The sequence below is a fragment of the Eurosta solidaginis genome, chromosome 5 (assembly GCF_040869045.1).
Source record: "Eurosta solidaginis isolate ZX-2024a chromosome 5, ASM4086904v1, whole genome shotgun sequence".
NCBI lineage: Eukaryota > Metazoa > Arthropoda > Insecta > Diptera > Tephritidae > Eurosta > Eurosta solidaginis.
Genome location: NC_090323.1, coordinates 247104281 through 247129255, shown reverse-complemented (window position 1 = coordinate 247129255; position 24975 = coordinate 247104281). Strand labels below are relative to the sequence as shown.

General features: G+C 32.4%; 2 protein-coding genes across 2 annotated transcripts in view; one reads left to right on the top strand and one right to left on the bottom strand.

The window, feature by feature from the left end:
• Window positions 1-24975, bottom strand: part of LOC137253082 (uncharacterized) — an 83579-nt gene that overhangs the window by 4776 nt on the left and 53828 nt on the right. The window lies entirely within an intron of this gene.
• Window positions 1-24975, top strand: part of LOC137253081 (zinc finger TRAF-type-containing protein 1 homolog) — an 81123-nt gene that overhangs the window by 46864 nt on the left and 9284 nt on the right. The window contains exons 5-7 of the mRNA XM_067789418.1: window positions 955-1107; window positions 1757-1917; window positions 1976-2092. Coding sequence (XP_067645519.1) covers window positions 955-1107; window positions 1757-1917; window positions 1976-2092 — 431 coding nt within the window. The remainder of the gene's footprint in view (window positions 1-954; window positions 1108-1756; window positions 1918-1975; window positions 2093-24975) is intronic.

Sequence of the window (24975 nt, the reverse complement as noted above, 5' to 3'; positions counted from 1 at the left end):
ATAATTACATACCAAATACGAAAAAAGGGATGAAACATGGTGATTGGATTGGTTTTTTGGCGCATAATATAACTTTCGAAAAAACTTTGTAAAATGGGTGTAACATCTACCATATTAAGTAGAAGAAAATGAAAAAGTTCTGCAGGGCGAAATCCAAAGCCCTTGGAATCATGATGGGAATACTGTTCATGGTATTACATATATAAATAAATTGGCGGTACCCGATAGATGATGCTCTGGGTCACCCTGGTCCGATATCTCGAAAACGCCTTCACATATACAACTAAGGTTCACTCCCTTTTAAAACCCTCATTAATGCCTTTAATTTGATACCCATATCGTACAAACACATTATAGTCACCCCTGGTCCCCCTTTATGACGATTTCTCGAAAGGCGTCCACCTATAGAACTATGTCCCACTCCCTTTTAAAATACTCTTTAATACCTTCCATTTGATACCCATGTCATATCATACAAACACATTCCAGGGTTACCCTAGGTTCATTTTCATACATGGTGATTTTCCCTTATTTTGTCTCCAAAACTCTCAGCTGAGTATGTAATGTTCGGTTACACCCCAACTTAGCCTTCCTTACTTGTTTCTTATTCATCTCATTTTACATAGCATAGCGGTACGTTCCACTAACAAGCACCATTATGGTACAAACCCGATCACGATTTAATATGAAAACATTGAACGTTCTAAGCTATCCCTTCAAATTCAAAGTACAAGTTAGGTAGTTTTGGAGAACACATCGTACATACATTTAACACGAGACGGTCATTAGTGAGCACAACTCTTCCCTTTTAAGATTTTGTATTATTTTTGTCTTGAAATTTGTGCCCCTACTATGTTTGGGCGAGGTGTTCCACCTATTCTTACAGTGAATTTAAAAATTCAATTGATCTAACATTTCAAGTATATAAATTTATATCCCTTTTAATTTTTACAGCTACTGAACATGAGCGTAATTGCTTGCATCCCACAAAATCTGGCTATGAGGTAATGGCTGCTCTGGAAGCACATGATGCCAAAATTAAAGATGAAAAGAAAATGTTCAACACATTGATAGATTTGCTGAGCTATGAAAAGATTATATTTAACGGTAAATACCTAGATCGGTATTCATAAAAAATAAAAAAGGTTCATAAAGCTCTTAATACAGATTTGTCGTGCATACATTTTTTTATTTACATTTCACTCGTTATTTTAATCAATTTTCCCAGTCAGAATGGGGAAGTAAAATGTGAATAAAGAATGTGGCTGAACACAAACGACGATTTTGTAATTGAAAATTTGTCAATTTTTTTTTTTTTTTTTTTTGAATAATAGAGTTAATATATATTGAGCTATAAAACTACATAAATTTCATTTAAAAATTTCGGAAAATTTTATACAACATGACATCAGGATGGACAAGGCGACGGCTCTCAGTAAAATAATAATATATACAAGGAATTCAATTGGTTTACAACTAACGCATGACGTGGCTCAATGCGTTTGTAACACTTCAACCATCGTAGGAGTGCGGGTTCAAATCCCACTCCCGGCGGAAAAGGCTTTGAAGAGTTTTACAAGGTATAATCGAAACAGCTGTCGCCTTGCCCGTCCTGATGTCACGTTGTTTAAATTTTTCCCAAATTATTAAATAAAATTATAAAATAAAAATGGTTCCAAATAAATGTTTTCATACATTTAAAAGCAATGAGGGCAATCCCGCTTAATTCCTACATACATTTTGTTTCCTAATTCAGATTTACAAATGAAACCCTATCGTACGGATGAGTATGTACACAAATTGTTCTATGAAACAGCCAGATTTACTGCATTCAATCAGCAGTGGGTTGTTAAGGCCCGAATTAATAATAGTCAACGTGATCCGCATCAATCCAATGAGCGTACCATTACTTATCAGGTATGAAAACAATATTTTTTTAAAAACATATTACATTAACTTTTTTTTGTATTTATAGTTAATTTTGAAAACGAAAACCAGCACACCACTGAGTATCCATTTCTTTGCTTTGAAGGGACCTTTCTCTGATATGAAAGTATCTACACAAATCTATAAACATGAATTTACAGACCAAGTAAGTGCAGTAAATGTTAATGAACACTACACCTTTTCCAATTTAAGTTGAGAAATTTACAACTCAAGTTCAGAAAATTGCAATTCAAGTTCAGAAAATTACAATTCAAGTTCAGAAAACTACAATTCAGTAAGCAAAGTTTTTTTCTAGGCGGTTATTGAGCTTTTAAACTTTTCCAACATTTTTATTTATAAGAGGTCGCAGGATATTTTAATTTAACATTGTTTGAAAACCCTATTTTGTCAAAAGTACCCCCTCGAAGGAGCTCCCTTAACTTTTGCAGGGCACATGTGACAAATTTATTTATTTTACCGGTTTTGTATAGTTTTCAAATTTTAGATAAAATCCTACTTTTTTTTGCAAGCAAAAATTTGGAAGATTTCAGTCCATGAAAAAATTAGATATAGCTGTACGCTCAACTGCGGCGGCCTTGTTAGTCACCGTCGATATTTCTGGAGCAAACAGCAAGGCTCCAGCAATGAGGTGTGTGTAGAAGCTCAATTTTTGATGTATATTGTAACGATTTTCCGTCATTCCTTGTAAAATTTGGCTCGCAGACGTACCGGTTTCGCCGTTGCGACATCATCAGTGTAATTTTTCGTTATCTCTGTTGGCGTAACGCCGAATCAAGTTTATCTGCAAACCAAATTTAACAAGAGTTGACGGAAAATAGTTCCAATATACATCAATTATCGGAAAATCAGCAAAACAAAGCGAATGAGCTCAATTTCTATCCGGCGGGGGATTATTTAAGCCCCCCCCCCCCTCCCCTCCCCTTATGTACTTAATCTTAAGTAGAATTTTTTACAGGAGTCAAATGCTCCCCTCTCAAAAATTTCAAATGTAGCCCACCAACAATTTTATATTTTTCTTCCAATTTTTTTTTTTTGTTATTGAAAATCCAAATCTTTATATCTATAGATTCGTTATACAGCGTTGGCGAATGTCGTTAAAAAAAGTTGCAGAATTCCAGCTCAGTGATGGAACTCTCTAACTTTTAACGAATCGATTTGCCGAGATTTTAACTAACGATTTATAGCTAACGATAACGATTGTGCTATTCACAAACAATCGTTACAAGAGTTACAGAATTCCAGCACTGTAGTGGAATTCACTAACTTATAACGATGCGATTTGTCGAGATTTTAATTAACGATTTTGTCGCTTGCCTTATCGATTGTACTATTCACTAATTTAATTTAACGACTCGAAATAAATGGCATTTATTAATGCGATGGCAAATGTGGTTAAAAAAGTTACAGCGCTTTCTTTTCTGAAATAAATTGGTGCCTAAGTAAATGGTGAAGTCTTAATAGAGTTACTACTACCCCGGAAAATTTTCAAAATTTATAGTGCATGCAAAGAACATAAATGGCTACCCCGTATATTAGCCGATTTTCACAAACGCTCTGTCAATGATAATAAAGATTCATTAGCAATTATTTCCTTCATTTCAATTTTCTCCGCCTGAAAATATGTGAAGTTACGAAAATAAATTGACACGATCAGCTAGTTTAGCAGAGTTGCACTGCCACCCCGCCATTTTATGCAGGGTAAAAGTGTAAAGCTTTTGCGTTGCGAGCAGGCAACAATTTTCACAAAAGAACGAAATATTCCGTAAAGGCGTCACCTGCTTTTTAGAACAAACTATATTTACAACCCTAGCGGCGTACAAAAAGCGTAACACTTTTGCCAGAAAAGAAAACGCTATTAGTGAATTCACTAACTTTTTAACCACATTTGCCATCGCTTTATTTGCGAATCGATAACTCTAACGATTTCGTTATTCAGTAACAATTGTTTATCGATATTTGTTTATCGACGAAAAGCTGTGTTGTTAAATAAACAGCAAGTAAATTGGATGCGTTAATTAAATACTTTCAAACCCGAAAAGCTGCTTTATTTATAAATCAAATGGCATTGGAGTACTTAGCGTACGCTTTATCACAAGATGAAGAATTACTAAGTCCATCGCCAGTGGACAGACACCTTCTTAGAGAAGTAGATAATCCATTCCAATTGAATGCAACGGAGTTTCGAAAGCTGTACCGACTAACACCAGACTTGGCTCATGATATTATTTCTCAACTTGATGGTCAATTAAGGGGTACAAGAATAACTGCGATATCAACAGAGAAAAAAGAAATGAATACCGCATTTACTTACCTTTTGTTAAAATATGTAAAAACGCTACTATTAAATGAAAAAAAAAGTGTCTAGCTGAACAGAGGCACTATGGAAAGTGTCTGGCAATGAGGCTAGTGGCTTCTTATATCGTGATGGAGACCATATATGAAAATCAGTCTTTATAAAATGACGAAAAAAAGGTATATTTTTCTGCAAAATTTTTGCACGATATCTGTTAAAGCCACCATGACTCAAATTTTATAACAGACCAACGACCCTGCTTCAGTTGGAAGTATGCACTGACGAAATTTCAACTTTTATAAAATCACAAAGGTCTGACCGTCACGGGCTCTTACTCTATAAGGACTGATACAAAAAGTTCTGCAAATTTATAGCTCCCTATAAGTTGCTATAGTAATGACTTAGTACGTTTTAAATAAATTATTTTTGAATTGGTGTTTTATTATATTTTTAAAAATATACTTCTTGAACAACGAGAAAATGAATACGAACAAAGAGCTACGAAAAAAAATTGTAAATTTGGACGAATAATCCCAATGTTAGTTACAACAAGTAAGAACGGGACTGTCTTCGGCTGTGCCGAAGACTTCATACCTTTCATGAATGGGGCTGAACAATAATCTTATCCCGTTCGTAATCTCCGAATAATCGGATGTATAAGATAAGAAATATATAGTGAACAGATCTGCATACCTTAACGATTTTTAAGATAAATATAAAATAAACAAGTAAGAACGGGACTGTCTTCGGCTGTGCCGAAGACTTCATACCTTTCATGAATGGGGCTGAACAATAATCTTATCCCGTTCGTAATCTCCGAATAATCGGATGTATAAGATAAGAAATATAAAGTGAACAGATCTGCATACCTTAACGATTTTTAAGATAAATATAAAATAAAACAAGTAAGAACGGGACTGTCTTCGGCTATGCCGAAGACTTCATACCTTTCATGAATGGGGCTGAACAATAATCTTATCCCGTTCGTAATCTCCGAATAATCGGATGTATAAAATAAGAAATATATAGTGAACAGATCTACATACCTTAAAGATTTTTAAGATAAATATAAAATAAAAAACGGGTAGGTACTTTGTGTGAGGATGCAAAGTTTCAGGTTTTTTGTGGTCTGCGTGTAAAAACTATGACTACGAATCACGCATTTCAAAAATATATGACGAAAACGTAACTATTTGATGAAATTTGATGAATTTTGAAGATTCTAGCCGTAAAAAAGGGGTCAAAATGACAGTTTATATGAAGTATATAATATATATACGACCGATCTCTATGATTTTTTCAGACAACAATATATGCTATATACGTAAGCATTTTGTGAAATTTGATGCTTCTAACTGTTAAAACGGGGCAGAAATTGCGCAAAGTTTCTTATCTGAACAATCGGTTGTATGAGATATATACTATGTGTACCACCGATCTCAATGATTTTTTCAGACATCAATATATGCTATACACGTAAGCAGTTGGTGAAATTTGAAGCTTCTAGCTGTTAAAATGGGGCCGAAATCGTAAAAAAAATATATATATAATATATATATACTATATATACCATCATATATATATTATATATATCACCGATCTCTATGATTTTTTGACACAACAATACATACTATATACGTAAGCAATCGGTGAAGTTTGAAGCTTATAACTGTTAAAATGGGGAAGAAATTGCGCAAAGTTTCTTATCTGAACAATCGGTTGTATGGGATATATACTATATATACCACCGGTATCTATGATTTTCTCAGACAACAATATATGCTATACACGTAAGCATTTGGTGAAATTTGAACATATCTAAACGATTTTTAAGATAAATATAAAATAAAAAATAGGTAGGTAATCTGTGTGAGGATGCAAAGCTTCACGTTTTTTGTGGTCTGCATGTAAAAACTATTGCTACGAATCACGTATTTCAAAAATATATGACGTAAACGTAATTATTTGATGAAACTTGATGAATCTTGAAGCTTCTAGCCGTAAAAAAGGGGTCAATATGACAGTTTATATGAAGTATATAATATATATACCACCGATCTCTATGATTTTTTCAGACAACAATATATGCTATATACGAAAGCATTTTGTGAAATTTGAAGCTTCTAACTGTTAAAACGGGGCAGAAATTGCGCAAAGTTTCTTATCTGAACAATCGGTTGTATGAGATATATACTATGTATATCACCGATCTCAATGATTTTTTCAGACATCAATATATGCTATACACGTAAGCAGTTGGTGAAATTTGAAGCTTCTAGCTGTTAAAATGGGGTAGAAATTGCGAAAAGTTTCTTATCTGAACAATCGGTTGTATGAGATATATACTATATATAGAACCGATCTCTATGATTTTTTCAGACAACAATATATGCTATATACGTAAGCAATCAGTGAAATTTGAAGCTTATAACTGTTAAAATGGGGTAGAAATTGTGAAAAGTTTTTTTTTTTTTTTTTTTTTTTTTAATTGCGAAAAGTTTCTTATCTGAAAAATCGGTTGTATGAGATATATACTATATATACAACCGATCTCTATGATTTTTTCAGACAACAATATATGCTATATAAGTAAATATTCGGTGAAATTTGAAGCTTCTAGCTGTTAAAATGGGGCTAAAATTTGCGAAAATATATATATATATACTATATATATATACTATATATACCACCATATATATACTATATATACCACCGATCTTTATGATTTTTTCAGACAACAATATATGCTATATAAGTAAGCATTCGCTGAAATTTGAAGCCTCTAGCTCTTAAAATAGGGCAGTAATTACGAAAAGTTCCTTATCTGAACAATCGGTTGTGGGGGATATATACTATATATACGACCGATCTCATAAATTTTTTCAGGCAACAATATGTTCAATATACGAAAGTATATGGTGAAGTTTGAAGCTTCAATCTGTTAAATTGGGTAAGATATTACAAAAATCCTCTTTTTCTGAAAAATCGGTTGTATGGAGGATATATGCTATAGTGGTCCGATCCGGTCGGTTCCGACAAATGTCTAATCGGATACCCAAATACACCTGCTCACCAAATTTTATCAAGATATCTCAAAAATTGAGGGACTAGTTTGCATACAAACAGACAGACGGACAGACGGACAGACGGACATGGCTAAAACAACTCAGCTCTTCAACCTGATTATTTCGGTATACTTAATGGTGGGTCTATCTATTTTCCTTTAAGGACTTACAATTTTCGGTTTCGTGACGAAATTAATATACCATTTCATTTTCATGAAAGGTATAAAAACGGGTAGGTACTTTGTGTGAGGATGCAAAGTTTCAGGTTTTTTGTGGTCTGCGTGTAAAAACTATGACTACGAATCACGCATTTCAAAAATATATGACGAAAACGTAACTATTTGATGAAATTTGATGAATTTTGAAGATTCTAGCCGTAAAAAAGGGGTCAAAATGACAGTTTATATGAAGTATATAATATATATACGACCGATCTCTATGATTTTTTCAGACAACAATATATGCTATATACGTAAGCATTTTGTGAAATTTGATGCTTCTAACTGTTAAAACGGGGCAGAAATTGCGCAAAGTTTCTTATCTGAACAATCGGTTGTATGAGATATATACTATGTGTACCACCGATCTCAATGATTTTTTCAGACATCAATATATGCTATACACGTAAGCAGTTGGTGAAATTTGAAGCTTCTAGCTGTTAAAATGGGGCCGAAATCGTAAAAAAATATATATATACTATATATATATACTATATATACCATCATATATATATTATATATATCACCGATCTCTATGATTTTTTGACACAACAATACATACTATATACGTAAGCAATCGGTGAAATTTGAAGCTTATAACTGTTAAAATGGGGAAGAAATTGCGCAAAGTTTCTTATCTGAACAATCGGTTGTATGGGATATATACTATATATACCACCGGTATCTATGATTTTCTCAGACAACAATATATGCTATACACGTAAGCATTTGGTGAAATTTGAACATATCTAAACGATTTTTAAGATAAATATAAAATAAACAAGTAAGAACGGGACTGTCTTCGGCTGTGCCGAAGACTTCATACCTTTCATGAATGGGGCTGAACAATAATCTTATCCCGTTCGTAATCTCCGAATAATCGGATGTATAAAATAAGAAATATATAGTGAACAGATCTACATACCTTAAAGATTTTTAAGATAAATATAAAATAAAAAACGGGTAGGTACTTTGTGTGAGGATGCAAAGTTTCAGGTTTTTTGTGGTCTGCGTGTAAAAACTATGACTACGAATCACGCATTTCAAAAATATATGACGAAAACGTAACTATTTGATGAAATTTGATGAAATTTGAAGATTCTAGCCGTAAAAAAGGGGTCAAAATGACAGTTTATATGAAGTATATAATATATATACGACCGATCTCTATGATTTTTTCAGACAACAATATATGCTATATACGTAAGCATTTTGTGAAATTTGATGCTTCTAACTGTTAAAACGGGGCAGAAATTGCGCAAAGTTTCTTATCTGAACAATCGGTTGTATGAGATATATACTATGTGTACCACCGATCTCAATGATTTTTTCAGACATCAATATATGCTATACACGTAAGCAGTTGGTGAAATTTGAAGCTTCTAGCTGTTAAAATGGGGCCGAAATCGTAAAAAAAATATATATATAATATATATATACTATATATACCATCATATATATATTATATATATCACCGATCTCTATGATTTTTTGACACAACAATACATACTATATACGTAAGCAATCGGTGAAGTTTGAAGCTTATAACTGTTAAAATGGGGAAGAAATTGCGCAAAGTTTCTTATCTGAACAATCGGTTGTATGGGATATATACTATATATACCACCGGTATCTATGATTTTCTCAGACAACAATATATGCTATACACGTAAGCATTTGGTGAAATTTGAACATATCTAAACGATTTTTAAGATAAATATAAAATAAAAAATAGGTAGGTAATCTGTGTGAGGATGCAAAGCTTCACGTTTTTTGTGGTCTGCATGTAAAAACTATGGCTACGAATCACGTATTTCAAAAATATATGACGTAAACGTAATTATTTGATGAAACTTGATGAATCTTGAAGCTTCTAGCCGTAAAAAAGGGGTCAATATGACAGTTTATATGAAGTATATAATATATATACCACCGATCTCTATGATTTTTTCAGACAACAATATATGCTATATACGAAAGCATTTTGTGAAATTTGAAGCTTCTAACTGTTAAAACGGGGCAGAAATTGCGCAAAGTTTCTTATCTGAACAATCGGTTGTATGAGATATATACTATGTATATCACCGATCTCAATGATTTTTTCAGACATCAATATATGCTATACACGTAAGCAGTTGGTGAAATTTGAAGCTTCTAGCTGTTAAAATGGGGTAGAAATTGCGAAAAGTTTCTTATCTGAACAATCGGTTGTATGAGATATATACTATATATAGAACCGATCTCTATGATTTTTTCAGACAACAATATATGCTATATACGTAAGCAATCAGTGAAATTTGAAGCTTATAACTGTTAAAATGGGGTAGAAATTGTGAAAAGTTTTTTTTTTTTTTTTTAATTGCGAAAAGTTTCTTATCTGAAAAATCGGTTGTATGAGATATATACTATATATACAACCGATCTCTATGATTTTTTCAGACAACAATATATGCTATATAAGTAAATATTCGGTGAAATTTGAAGCTTCTAGCTGTTAAAATGGGGCTAAAATTTGCGAAAATATATATATATATACTATATATATATACTATATATACCACCATATATATACTATATATACCACCGATCTTTATGATTTTTTCAGACAACAATATATGCTATATAAGTAAGCATTCGCTGAAATTTGAAGCCTCTAGCTCTTAAAATAGGGCAGTAATTACGAAAAGTTCCTTATCTGAACAATCGGTTGTGGGGGATATATACTATATATACGACCGATCTCATAAATTTTTTCAGGCAACAATATGTTCAATATACGAAAGTATATGGTGAAGTTTGAAGCTTCAATCTGTTAAATTGGGTAAGATATTACAAAAATCCTCTTTTTCTGAAAAATCGGTTGTATGGAGGATATATGCTATAGTGGTCCGATCCGGTCGGTTCCGACAAATGTCTAATCGGACACCCAAATACACCTGCTCACCAAATTTTATCAAGATATCTCAAAAATTGAGGGACTAGTTTGCATACAAACAGACAGACGGACAGACGGACAGACGGACAGACGGACATGGCTAAAACAACTCAGCTCTTCAACCTGATTATTTCGGTATACTTAATGGTGGGTCTATCTATTTTCCTTTAAGGACTTACAATTTTCGGTTTCGTGACGAAATTAATATACCATTTCATTTTCATGAAAGGTATAAAAACGGGTAGGTACTTTGTGTGAGGATGCAAAGTTTCAGGTTTTTTGTGGTCTGCGTGTAAAAACTATGACTACGAATCACGCATTTCAAAAATATATGACGAAAACGTAACTATTTGATGAAATTTGATGAATTTTGAAGATTCTAGCCGTAAAAAAGGGGTCAAAATGACAGTTTATATGAAGTATATAATATATATTCGACCGATCTCTATGATTTTTTCAGACAACAATATATGCTATATACGTAAGCATTTTGTGAAATTTGATGCTTCTAACTGTTAAAACGGGGCAGAAATTGCGCAAAGTTTCTTATCTGAACAATCGGTTGTATGAGATATATACTATGTGTACCACCGATCTCAATGATTTTTTCAGACATCAATATATGCTATACACGTAAGCAGTTGGTGAAATTTGAAGCTTCTAGCTGTTAAAATGGGGCCGAAATCGTAAAAAAATATATATATATACTATATATATATACTATATATACCATCATATATATATTATATATATCACCGATCTCTATGATTTTTTGACACAACAATACATACTATATACGTAAGCAATCGGTGAAATTTGAAGCTTATAACTGTTAAAATGGGGAAGAAATTGCGCAAAGTTTCTTATCTGAACAATCGGTTGTATGGGATATATACTATATATACCACCGGTATCTATGATTTTCTCAGACAACAATATATGCTATACACGTAAGCATTTGGTGAAATTTGAACATATCTAAACGATTTTTAAGATAAATATAAAATAAACAAGTAAGAACGGGACTGTCTTCGGCTGTGCCGAAGACTTCATACCTTTCATGAATGGGGCTGAACAATAATCTTATCCCGTTCGTAATCTCCGAATAATCGGATGTATAAAATAAGAAATATATAGTGAACAGATCTACATACCTTAAAGATTTTTAAGATAAATATAAAATAAAAAACGGGTAGGTACTTTGTGTGAGGATGCAAAGTTTCAGGTTTTTTGTGGTCTGCGTGTAAAAACTATGACTACGAATCACGCATTTCAAAAATATATGACGAAAACGTAACTATTTGATGAAATTTGATGAATTTTGAAGATTCTAGCCGTAAAAAAGGGGTCAAAATGACAGTTTATATGAAGTATATAATATATATACGACCGATCTCTATGATTTTTTCAGACAACAATATATGCTATATACGTAAGCATTTTGTGAAATTTGATGCTTCTAACTGTTAAAACGGGGCAGAAATTGCGCAAAGTTTCTTATCTGAACAATCGGTTGTATGAGATATATACTATGTGTACCACCGATCTCAATGATTTTTTCAGACATCAATATATGCTATACACGTAAGCAGTTGGTGAAATTTGAAGCTTCTAGCTGTTAAAATGGGGCCGAAATCGTAAAAAAAATATATATATAATATATATATACTATATATACCATCATATATATATTATATATATCACCGATCTCTATGATTTTTTGACACAACAATACATACTATATACGTAAGCAATCGGTGAAGTTTGAAGCTTATAACTGTTAAAATGGGGAAGAAATTGCGCAAAGTTTCTTATCTGAACAATCGGTTGTATGGGATATATACTATATATACCACCGGTATCTATGATTTTCTCAGACAACAATATATGCTATACACGTAAGCATTTGGTGAAATTTGAACATATCTAAACGATTTTTAAGATAAATATAAAATAAAAAATAGGTAGGTAATCTGTGTGAGGATGCAAAGCTTCACGTTTTTTGTGGTCTGCATGTAAAAACTATTGCTACGAATCACGTATTTCAAAAATATATGACGCAAACGTAATTATTTGATGAAACTTGATGAATCTTGAAGCTTCTAGCCGTAAAAAAGGGGTCAATATGACAGTTTATATGAAGTATATAATATATATACCACCGATCTCTATGATTTTTTCAGACAACAATATATGCTATATACGAAAGCATTTTGTGAAATTTGAAGCTTCTAACTGTTAAAACGGGGCAGAAATTGCGCAAAGTTTCTTATCTGAACAATCGGTTGTATGAGATATATACTATGTATATCACCGATCTCAATGATTTTTTCAGACATCAATATATGCTATACACGTAAGCAGTTGGTGAAATTTGAAGCTTCTAGCTGTTAAAATGGGGTAGAAATTGCGAAAAGTTTCTTATCTGAACAATCGGTTGTATGAGATATATACTATATATAGAACCGATCTCTATGATTTTTTCAGACAACAATATATGCTATATACGTAAGCAATCAGTGAAATTTGAAGCTTATAACTGTTAAAATGGGGTAGAAATTGTGAAAAGTTTTTTTTTTTTTTTTTTTTTTTTTTAATTGCGAAAAGTTTCTTATCTGAAAAATCGGTTGTATGAGATATATACTATATATACAACCGATCTCTATGATTTTTTCAGACAACAATATATGCTATATAAGTAAATATTCGGTGAAATTTGAAGCTTCTAGCTGTTAAAATGGGGCTAAAATTTGCGAAAATATATATATATATACTATATATATATACTATATATACCACCATATATATACTATATATACCACCGATCTTTATGATTTTTTCAGACAACAATATATGCTATATAAGTAAGCATTCGCTGAAATTTGAAGCCTCTAGCTCTTAAAATAGGGCAGTAATTACGAAAAGTTCCTTATCTGAACAATCGGTTGTGGGGGATATATACTATATATACGACCGATCTCATAAATTTTTTCAGGCAACAATATGTTCAATATACGAAAGTATATGGTGAAGTTTGAAGCTTCAATCTGTTAAATTGGGTAAGATATTACAAAAATCCTCTTTTTCTGAAAAATCGGTTGTATGGAGGATATATGCTATAGTGGTCCGATCCGGTCGGTTCCGACAAATGTCTAATCGGACACCCAAATACACCTGCTCACCAAATTTTATCAAGATATCTCAAAAATTGAGGGACTAGTTTGCATACAAACAGACAGACGGACAGACGGACAGACGGACAGACGGACATGGCTAAAACAACTCAGCTCTTCAACCTGATTATTTCGGTATACTTAATGGTGGGTCTATCTATTTTCCTTTAAGGACTTACAATTTTCGGTTTCGTGACGAAATTAATATACCATTTCATTTTCATGAAAGGTATAAAAACGGGTAGGTACTTTGTGTGAGGATGCAAAGTTTCAGGTTTTTTGTGGTCTGCGTGTAAACTATGACTACGAATCACGCATTTCAAAAATATATGACGAAAACGTAACTATTTGATGAAATTTGATGAATTTTGAAGATTCTAGCCGTAAAAAAGGGGTCAAAATGACAGTTTATATGAAGTATATAATATATATACGACCGATCTCTATGATTTTTTCAGACAACAATATATGCTATATACGTAAGCATTTTGTGAAATTTGATGCTTCTAACTGTTAAAACGGGGCAGAAATTGCGCAAAGTTTCTTATCTGAACAATCGGTTGTATGAGATATATACTATGTGTACCACCGATCTCAATGATTTTTTCAGACATCAATATATGCTATACACGTAAGCAGTTGGTGAAATTTGAAGCTTCTAGCTGTTAAAATGGGGCCGAAATCGTAAAAAAAATATATATATACTATATATATATACTATATATACCATCATATATATATTATATATATCACCGATCTCTATGATTTTTTGACACAACAATACATACTATATACGTAAGCAATCGGTGAAATTTGAAGCTTATAACTGTTAAAATGGGGAAGAAATTGCGCAAAGTTTCTTATCTGAACAATCGGTTGTATGGGATATATACTATATATACCACCGGTATCTATGATTTTCTCAGACAACAATATATGCTATACACGTAAGCATTTGGTGAAATTTGAACATATCTAAACGATTTTTAAGATAAATATAAAATAAAAAATAGGTAGGTAATCTGTGTGAGGATGCAAAGCTTCACGTTTTTTGTGGTCTGCATGTAAAAACTATGGCTACGAATCACGTATTTCAAAAATATATGACGTAAACGTAATTATTTGATGAAACTTGATGAATCTTGAAGCTTCTAGCCGTAAAAAAGGGGTCAATATGACAGTTTATATGAAGTATATAATATATATATCACCGATCTCTATGATTTTTTCAGACAACAATATATGCTATATACGAAAGCATTTTGTGAAATTTGAAGCTTCTAACTGTTAAAACGGGGCAGAAATTGCGCAAAGTTTCTTATCTGAACAATCGGTTGTATGAGATATATACTATGTATATCACCGATCTCAATGATTTTTTCAGACATCAATATATGCTATACACGTAAGCAGTTGGTGAAATTTGAAGCTTCTAGCTGTTAAAATGGGGTAGAAATTGCGAAAAGTTTCTTATCTGAACAATCGGTTGTATGAGATATATACTATATATAGAACCGATCTCTATGATTTTTTCAGACAACAATATATGCTATATACGTAAGCAATCAGTGAAATTTGAAGCTTATAGCTGTTAAAATGGGGTAGGAATTGTGAAAAGTTTTTTTTTTTTTTTTTTTTTTTTTAATTGCGAAAAGTTTCTTATCTGAAAAATCGGTTGTATGAGATATATACTATATATACAACCGATCTCTATGATTTTTTCAGACAACAATATATGCTATATAAGTAAATATTCGGTGAAATTTGAAGCTTCTAGCTGTTAAAATGGGGCTAAAATTTGCGAAAATATATATATATATACTATATATATATACTATATATACCACCATATATATACTATATATACCACCGATCTTTATGATTTTTTCAGACAACAATATATGCTATATAAGTAAGCATTCGCTGAAATTTGAAGCCTCTAGCTCTTAAAATAGGGCAGTAATTACGAAAAGTTCCTTATCTGAACAATCGGTTGTGGGGGATATATACTATATATACGACCGATCTCATAAATTTTTTCAGGCAACAATATGTTCAATATACGAAAGTATATGGTGAAGTTTGAAGCTTCAATCTGTTAAATTGGGTAAGATATTACAAAAATCCTCTTTTTCTGAAAAATCGGTTGTATGGAGGATATATGCTATAGTGGTCCGATCCGGTCGGTTCCGACAAATGTCTAATCGGACACCCAAATACACCTGCTCACCAAATTTTATCAAGATATCTCAAAAATTGAGGGACTAGTTTGCATACAAACAGACAGACGGACAGACGGACAGACGGACATGGCTAAAACAACTCAGCTCTTCAACCTGATTATTTCGGTATACTTAATGGTGGGTCTATCTATTTTCCTTTAAGGACTTACAATTTTCGGTTTCGTGACGAAATTAATATACCATTTCATTTTCATGAAAGGTATAAAAATAGGTAGGTAATCTGTGTGAGGATGCAAAGCTTCACGTTTTTTGTGGTCTGCATGTAAAAACTATGGCTACGAATCACGTATTTCAAAAATATATGACGTAAACGTAATTATTTGATGAAACTTGATGAATCTTGAAGCTTCTAGCCGTAAAAAAGGGGTCAATATGACAGTTTATATGAAGTATATAATATATATATCACCGATCTCTATAATTTTTTCAGACAACAATATATGCTATATACGAAAGCATTTTGTGAAATTTGAAGCTTCTAACTGTTAAAACGGGGCAGAAATTGCGCAAAGTTTCTTATCTGAACAATCGGTTGTATGAGATATATACTATGTATATCACCGATCTCAATGATTTTTTCAGACATCAATATATGCTATACACGTAAGCAGTTGGTGAAATTTGAAGCTTCTAGCTGTTAAAATGGGGTAGAAATTGCGAAAAGTTTCTTATCTGAACAATCGGTTGTATGAGATATATACTATATATAGAACCGATCTCTATGATTTTTTCAGACAACAATATATGCTATATACGTAAGCAATCAGTGAAATTTGAAGCTTATAGCTGTTAAAATGGGGTAGAAATTGTGAAAATTTTTTTTTTTTTTTTTTTTTTTTTTAATTGCGAAAAGTTTCTTATCTGAAAAATCGGTTGTATGAGATATATACTATATATACAACCGATCTCTATGATTTTTTCAGACAACAATATATGCTATATAAGTAAATATTCGGTGAAATTTGAAGCTTCTAGCTGTTAAAATGGGGCTAAAATTTGCGAAAATATATATATATATACTATATATATATACTATATATACCACCATATATATACTATATATACCACCGATCTTTATGATTTTTTCAGACAACAATATATGCTATATAAGTAAGCATTCGCTGAAATTTGAAGCCTCTAGCTCTTAAAATAGGGCAGTAATTACGAAAAGTTCCTTATCTGAACAATCGGTTGTGGGGGATATATACTATATATACGACCGATCTCATAAATTTTTTCAGGCAACAATATGTTCAATATACGAAAGTATATGGTGAAGTTTGAAGCTTCAATCTGTTAAATTGGGTAAGATATTACAAAAATCCTCTTTTTCTGAAAAATCGGTTGTATGGAGGATATATGCTATAGTGGTCCGATCCGGTCGGTTCCGACAAATGTCTAATCGGACACCCAAATACACCTGCTCACCAAATTTTATCAAGATATCTCAAAAATTGAGGGACTAGTTTGCATACAAACAGACAGACGGACAGACGGACAGACGGACAGACGGACATGGCTAAAACAACTCAGCTCTTCAACCTGATTATTTCGGTATACTTAATGGTGGGTCTATCTATTTTCCTTTAAGGACTTACAATTTTCGGTTTCGTGACGAAATTAATATACCATTTCATTTTCATGAAAGGTATAAAAATAGGTAGGTAATCTGTGTGAGGATGCAAAGCTTCACGTTTTTTGTGGTCTGCATGTAAAAACTATGGCTACGAATCACGTATTTCAAAAATATATGACGTAAACGTAATTATTTGATGAAACTTGATGAATCTTGAAGCTTCTAGCCGTAAAAAAGGGGTCAATATGACAGTTTATATGAAGTATATAATATATATATCACCCATCTCTATGATTTTTTCAGACAACAATATATGCTATATACGAAAGCATTTTGTGAAATTTGAAGCTTCTAACTGTTAAAACGGGGCAGAAATTGCGCAAAGTTTCTTATCTGAACAATCGGTTGTATGAGATATATACTATGTATATCACCGATCTCAATGATTTTTTCAGACATCAATATATGCTATACACGTAAGCAGTTGGTGAAATTTGAAGCTTCTAGCTGTTAAAATGGGGTAGAAATTGCGAAAAGTTTCTTATCTGAACAATCGGTTGTATGAGATATATACTATATATAGAACCGATCTCTATGATTTTTTCAGACAACAATATATGCTATATACGTAAGCAATCAGTGAAATTTGAAGCTTATAGCTGTTAAAATGGGGTAGAAATTGTGAAAAGTTTTTTTTTTTTTTTTTTTTTTTTTTAATTGCGAAAAGTTTCTTATCTGAAAAATCGGTTGTATGAGATATATACTATATATACAACCGATCTCTATGATTTTTTCAGACAACAATATATGCTATATAAGTAAATATTCGGTGAAATTTGAAGCTTCTAGCTGTTAAAATGGGGCTAAAATTTGCGAAAATATATATATATATACTATATATATATACTATATATACCACCATATATATACTATATATACCACCGATCTTTATGATTTTTTCAGACAACAATATATGCTATATAAGTAAGCATTCGCTGAAATTTGAAGCCTCTAGCTCTTAAAATAGGGCAGTAATTACGAAAAGTTCCTTATCTGAACAATCGGTTGTGGGGGATATATACTATATATACGACCGATCTCATAAATTTTTTCAGGCAACAATATGTTCAATATACGAAAGTATATGGTGAAGTTTGAAGCTTCAATCTGTTAAATTGGGTAAGATATTACAAAAATCCTCTTTTTCTGAAAAATCGGTTGTATGGAGGATATATGCTATAGTGGTCCGATCCGGTCGGTTCCGACAAATGTCTAATCGGACACCCAAATACACCTGCTCACCAAATTTTATCAAGATATCTCAAAAATTGAGGGACTAGTTTGCATACAAACAGACAGACGGACAGACGGACAGACGGACAGACGGACAGACGGACAGACGGACATGGCTAAAACAACTCAGCTCTTCAACCTGATTATTTCGGTATACTTAATGGTGGGTCTATCTATTTTCCTTTAAGGACTTACAATTTTCGGTTTCGTGACGAAATTAATATACCATTTCATTTTCATGAAAGGTATAAAAATAGGTAGGTAATCTGTGTGAGGATGCAAAGCTTCACGTTTTTTGTGGTCTGCATGTAAAAACTATGGCTACGAATCACGTATTTCAAAAATATATGACGTAAACGTAATTATTTGATGAAACTTGATGAATCTTGAAGCTTCTAGCCGTAAAAAAGGGGTCAATATGACAGTTTATATGAAGTATATAATATATATATCACCGATCTCTATGATTTTTTCAGACAACAATATATGCTATATACGAAAGCATTTTGTGAAATTTGAAGCTTCTAACTGTTAAAACGGGGCAGAAATTGCGCAAAGTTTCTTATCTGAACAATCGGTTGTATGAGATATATACTATGTATATCACCGATCTCAATGATTTTTTCAGACATCAATATATGCTATACACGTAAGCAGTTGGTGAAATTTGAAGCTTCTAGCTGTTAAAATGGGGTAGAAATTGCGAAAAGTTTCTTATCTGAACAATCGGTTGTATGAGATATATACTATATATAGAACCGATCTCTATGATTTTTTCAGACAACAATATATGCTATATACGTAAGCAATCAGTGAAATTTGAAGCTTATAGCTGTTAAAATGGGGTAGAAATTGTGAAAATTTTTTTTTTTTTTTTTTTTTTTTTTTAATTGCGAAAAGTTTCTTATCTGAAAAATCGGTTGTATGAGATATATACTATATATACAACCGATCTCTATGATTTTTTCAGACAACAATATATGCTATATAAGTAAATATTCGGTGAAATTTGAAGCTTCTAGCTGTTAAAATGGGGCTAAAATTTGCGAAAATATATATATATATACTATATATATATACTATATATACCACCATATATATACTATATATACCACCGATCTTTATGATTTTTTCAGACAACAATATATGCTATATAAGTAAGCATTCGCTGAAATTTGAAGCCTCTAGCTCTTAAAATAGGGCAGTAATTACGAAAAGTTCCTTATCTGAACAATCGGTTGTGGGGGATATATACTATATATACGACCGATCTCATAAATTTTTTCAGGCAACAATATGTTCAATATACGAAAGTATATGGTGAAGTTTGAAGCTTCAATCTGTTAAATTGGGTAAGATATTACAAAAATCCTCTTTTTCTGAAAAATCGGTTGTATGGAGGATATATGCTATAGTGGTCCGATCCGGTCGGTTCCGACAAATGTCTAATCGGACACCCAAATACACCTGCTCACCAAATTTTATCAAGATATCTCAAAAATTGAGGGACTAGTTTGCATACAAACAGACAGACGGACAGACGGACAGACGGACAGACGGACAGACGGACAGACGGACATGGCTAAAACAACTCAGCTCTTCAACCTGATTATTTCGGTATACTTAATGGTGGGTCTATCTATTTTCCTTTAAGGACTTACAATTTTCGGTTTCGTGACGAAATTAATATACCATTTAATTTTCATGAAAGGTATAAAAACAGGTAGGTACTTTGTGTGAGGATGCAAAGTTTCTTGTTTTTTGTGGTCTGCGTGTAAAAACTATGACTACGAATCAGGTATTTCAAAAATATATGACGTAAACGTAACTATTTGATGAAAATTGATGAATTTTGAAGCTTCTAGCCGTAAAAAGGGGCAAAAATGACAGTTTGTATGAAGTGTATAATATATATACCACCGATCTCTATAATTTTTTCAGACAACAATATATGCTATATCCGTAAGCATTTTGTGAAATTTGAAGCTTCTAGCTGTTAAAATTGGGTAGAAATTGCGAAAAGTTTCTTATCTGAACAATCGGTTGTATGAGATATATACTATATATACCACCGATCTCTATGATTTTTTCAGACAACAATATATGCTATATACGTAAGCATTTGGTGAAATTTGAAGCTTCTAGCTGTTAAAATGGGGTAGAAATTGCGAAAAGTTTCTTATCTGAACAATCGGTTGTATGAGATATATACTATATATACAACCGATCTCTATGATTTTTTCAGACAACAATATATGCTATATACATAAGCAATCGGTGAAATTTGAAGCTTATAACTGTTAAAATGGGGTAGAAATTGCGAAAAGTTTCTTATCTGAACAATCGGTTGTATGAGATATATACTATATATACAACCGATCTCTATGATTTTTTCAGACAACAATATATGCTATATACGTAAGTATTCGGTGAAATTTGAAGCTTCTAGCTGTTAAAATGGGGCTAAAATTTGCCAAAAAAAAATATATATATATACTATATATACCACCATATATATACTATATATACCACCGATCTTTATGATTTTTTCAGACAACAATATATGCTATATACCTAAGCATTCGTTGAAATTTGAAGCCTCTAGCTCTTAAAATGGGGCAGTAATTACGAAAAGTTCCTTATCTGAACAATCGGTTGTGGGGGATATATACTATATATACAACCGATCTCATCAATTTTTTCAGGCAAAAATATGTGCAATATACGAAAGTATATGGTGAAGTTTGAAGCTTCAATCTGTTAAATTGGGTAAGCTATTACAAAAATCCTCCTTTTCTGAAAAATCGGTTGTATGGAGGATATATGCTGTAGTGGTCCGATCCGGTCGGTTCCGACAAATGTCTAATCGGACACCCAAATACACCCGCTCACCAAATTTTATCAAGATATCTCAAAAATTGAGGGACTAGTTTGCATACAAACAGACAGACGGACAGACGGACAGACGGACATGGCTAAATCAACTCAGCTCTTCAACCTGATTATTTCGGTATACTTAATGGTGGGTCTATCTATTTTCCTTTAAGGACTTACAATTTTCGGTTTCGTGACGAAATTAATATACCATTTCATTTTCATGAAAGGTATAAAAATAGGTAGGTAATCTGTGTGAGGATGCAAAGCTTCACGTTTTTTGTGGTCTGCATGTAAAAACTATGACTACGAATCAGGTATTTCAAAAATATATGACGTAAACGTAACTCTTTGATGAAATTTTATGAATTTTGAAGCTTCTAGCCGTAAAAAAGGGGCAAAAATGACAGTTTGTATGAAGTGTATAATATATATACCACCGATCTCTATAATTTTTTCAGACAACAATATATGCTATATCCGTAAGCATTTTGTGAAATTTGAAGCTTCTAGCTGTTAAAACGGGGCAGAAATTGCGCAAAGTTTCTTATCTGAACAATCGGTTGTATGAGATATATACTATATATACCACCGATCTCTATGATTTTTTCAGACAACAATATATGCTATATACGTAAGCATTTGGTGAAATTTGAAGCTTCTAGCTGTTAAAATGGGGTAGAAATTGCGAAAAGTTTCTTATCTGAACAATCGGTTGTATGAGATATATACTATATATACAACCGATCTCTATGATTTTTTCAGACAACAATATATGCTATATACGTAAGCAATCGGTGAAATTTGAAGCTTATAGCTGTTAAAATGGGGTAGAAATTGCGAAAAGTTTCTTATCTGAACAATCGGTTGTATGAGATATATACTATATATACAACCGATCTCTATGATTTTTTCAGACAACAATATATGCTATATACGTAAGTATTCGGTGAAATTTGAAGCTTCTAGCTGTTAAAATGGGGCTAAAATTTGCCAAAAATATATATATATATACTATATATATATACTATATATACCACCATATATATACTATATATACCACCGATCTTTATGATTTTTTCAGACAACAATATATGCTATATACCTAAGCATTCGTTGAAATTTGAAGCCTCTAGCTCTTAAAATGGGGCAGTAATTACGAAAAGTTCCTTATCTGAACAATCGGTTGTGGGGGATATATACTATATATACAACCGATCTCATCAATTTTTTCAGGCAACAATATGTGCAATATACGAAAGTATATGGTGAAGTTTGAAGCTTCAATCTGTTAAATTGGGTAAGATATTACAAAAATCCTCTTTTTCTGAAAAATCGGTTGTAGCGAGGATATATGCTATAGTGGTCCGATCCGGTCGGTTCCGACAAATGTCTAATCGGACACCCAAATACACCCGCTCACCAAATTTTATCAAGATATCTCAAAAATTGAGGGACTAGTTTGCATACAAACAGACAGACGGACAGACGGACATGGCTAAATCAACTCAGCTCTTCAACCTGATTATTTCGGTATACTTAATGGTGGGTCTATCTATTTTCCTTTAAGGACTTACAATTTTCGGTTTCGTGACGAAATTAATATACCATTTCATTTTCGTGAAAGGTATAAAAATAGGTAGGTAATCTGTGTGAGGATGCAAAGCTTCACGTTTTTTGTGGTCTGCATGTAAAAACTATGACTACGAATCAGGTATTTCAAAAATATATGACGTAAACGTAACTATTTGATGAAATTTGATGAATTTTGAAGCTTCTAGCCGTAAAAAAGGGGCAAAAATGACAGTTTGTATGAAGTGTATAATATATATACCACCGATCTCTATAATTTTTTCAGACAACAATATATGCTATATCCGTAAGCATTTTGTGAAATTTGAAGCTTCTAGCTGTTAAAACGGGGCAGAAATTGCGCAAAGTTTCTTATCTGAACAATCGGTTGTATGAGATATATACTATATATACCACCGATCTCTATGATTTTTTCAGACAACAATATATGCTATATACGTAAGCATTTGGTGAAATTTGAAGCTTCTAGCTGTTAAAATGGGGTAGAAATTGCGAAAAGTTTCTTATCTGAACAGTCGGTTGTATGAGATATATACTATATATACAACCGATCTCTATGATTTTTTCAGACAACAATATATGCTATATACGTAAGTATTCGGTGAAATTTGAAGCTTCTAGCTGTTAAAATGGGGCTAAAATTTGCCAAAAATATATATATACTATATATATATACTGTATATACCACCATATATATAATATATATACCACCGATCTTTATGATTTTTTCAGACAACAATATATGCTATATACCTAAGCATTCGTTGAAATTTGAAGCCTCTAGCTCTTAAAATGGGGCAGTAATTACGAAAAGTTCCTTATCTGAACAATCGGTTGTGGGGGATATATACTATATATACAACCGATCTCATCAATTTTTTCAGGCAACAATATGTGCAATATACGAAAGTATATGGTGAAGTTTGAAGCTTCAATCTGTTAAATTGGGTAAGATATTACAAAAATCCTCTTTTTCTGAAAAATCGGTTGTAGCGAGGATATATGCTATAGTGGTCCGATCCGGTCGGTTCCGACAAATGTCTAATCGGACACCCAAATACACCCGCTCACCAAATTTTATCAAGATATCTCAAAAATTGAGGGACTAGTTTGCATACAAACAGACAGACGGACAGACGGACAGACGGACATGGCTAAATCAACTCAGCTCTTCAACCTGATTATTTCGGTATACTTAATGGTGGGTCTATCTATTTTCCTTTAAGGACTTACAATTTTCGGTTTCGTGACGAAATTAATATACCATTTCATTTTCGTGAAAGGTATAAAAATAGGTAGGTAATCTGTGTGAGGATGCAAAGCTTCACGTTTTTTGTGGTCTGCATGTAAAAACTATGACTACGAATCAGGTATTTCAAAAATATATGACGTAAACGTAACTATTTGATGAAATTTGATGAATTTTGAAGCTTCTAGCCGTAAAAAAGGGGCAAAAATGACAGTTTGTATGAAGTGTATAATATATATACCACCGATCTCTATAATTTTTTCAGACAACAATATATGCTATATCCGTAAGCATTTTGTGAAATTTGAAGCTTCTAGCTGTTAAAACGGGGCAGAAATTGCGCAAAGTTTCTTATCTGAACAATCGGTTGTATGAGATATATACTATATATACCACCGATCTCTATGATTTTTTCAGACAACAATATATGCTATATACGTAAGCATTTGGTGAAATTTGAAGCTTCTAGCTGTTAAAATGGGGTAGAAATTGCGAAAAGTTTCTTATCTGAACAGT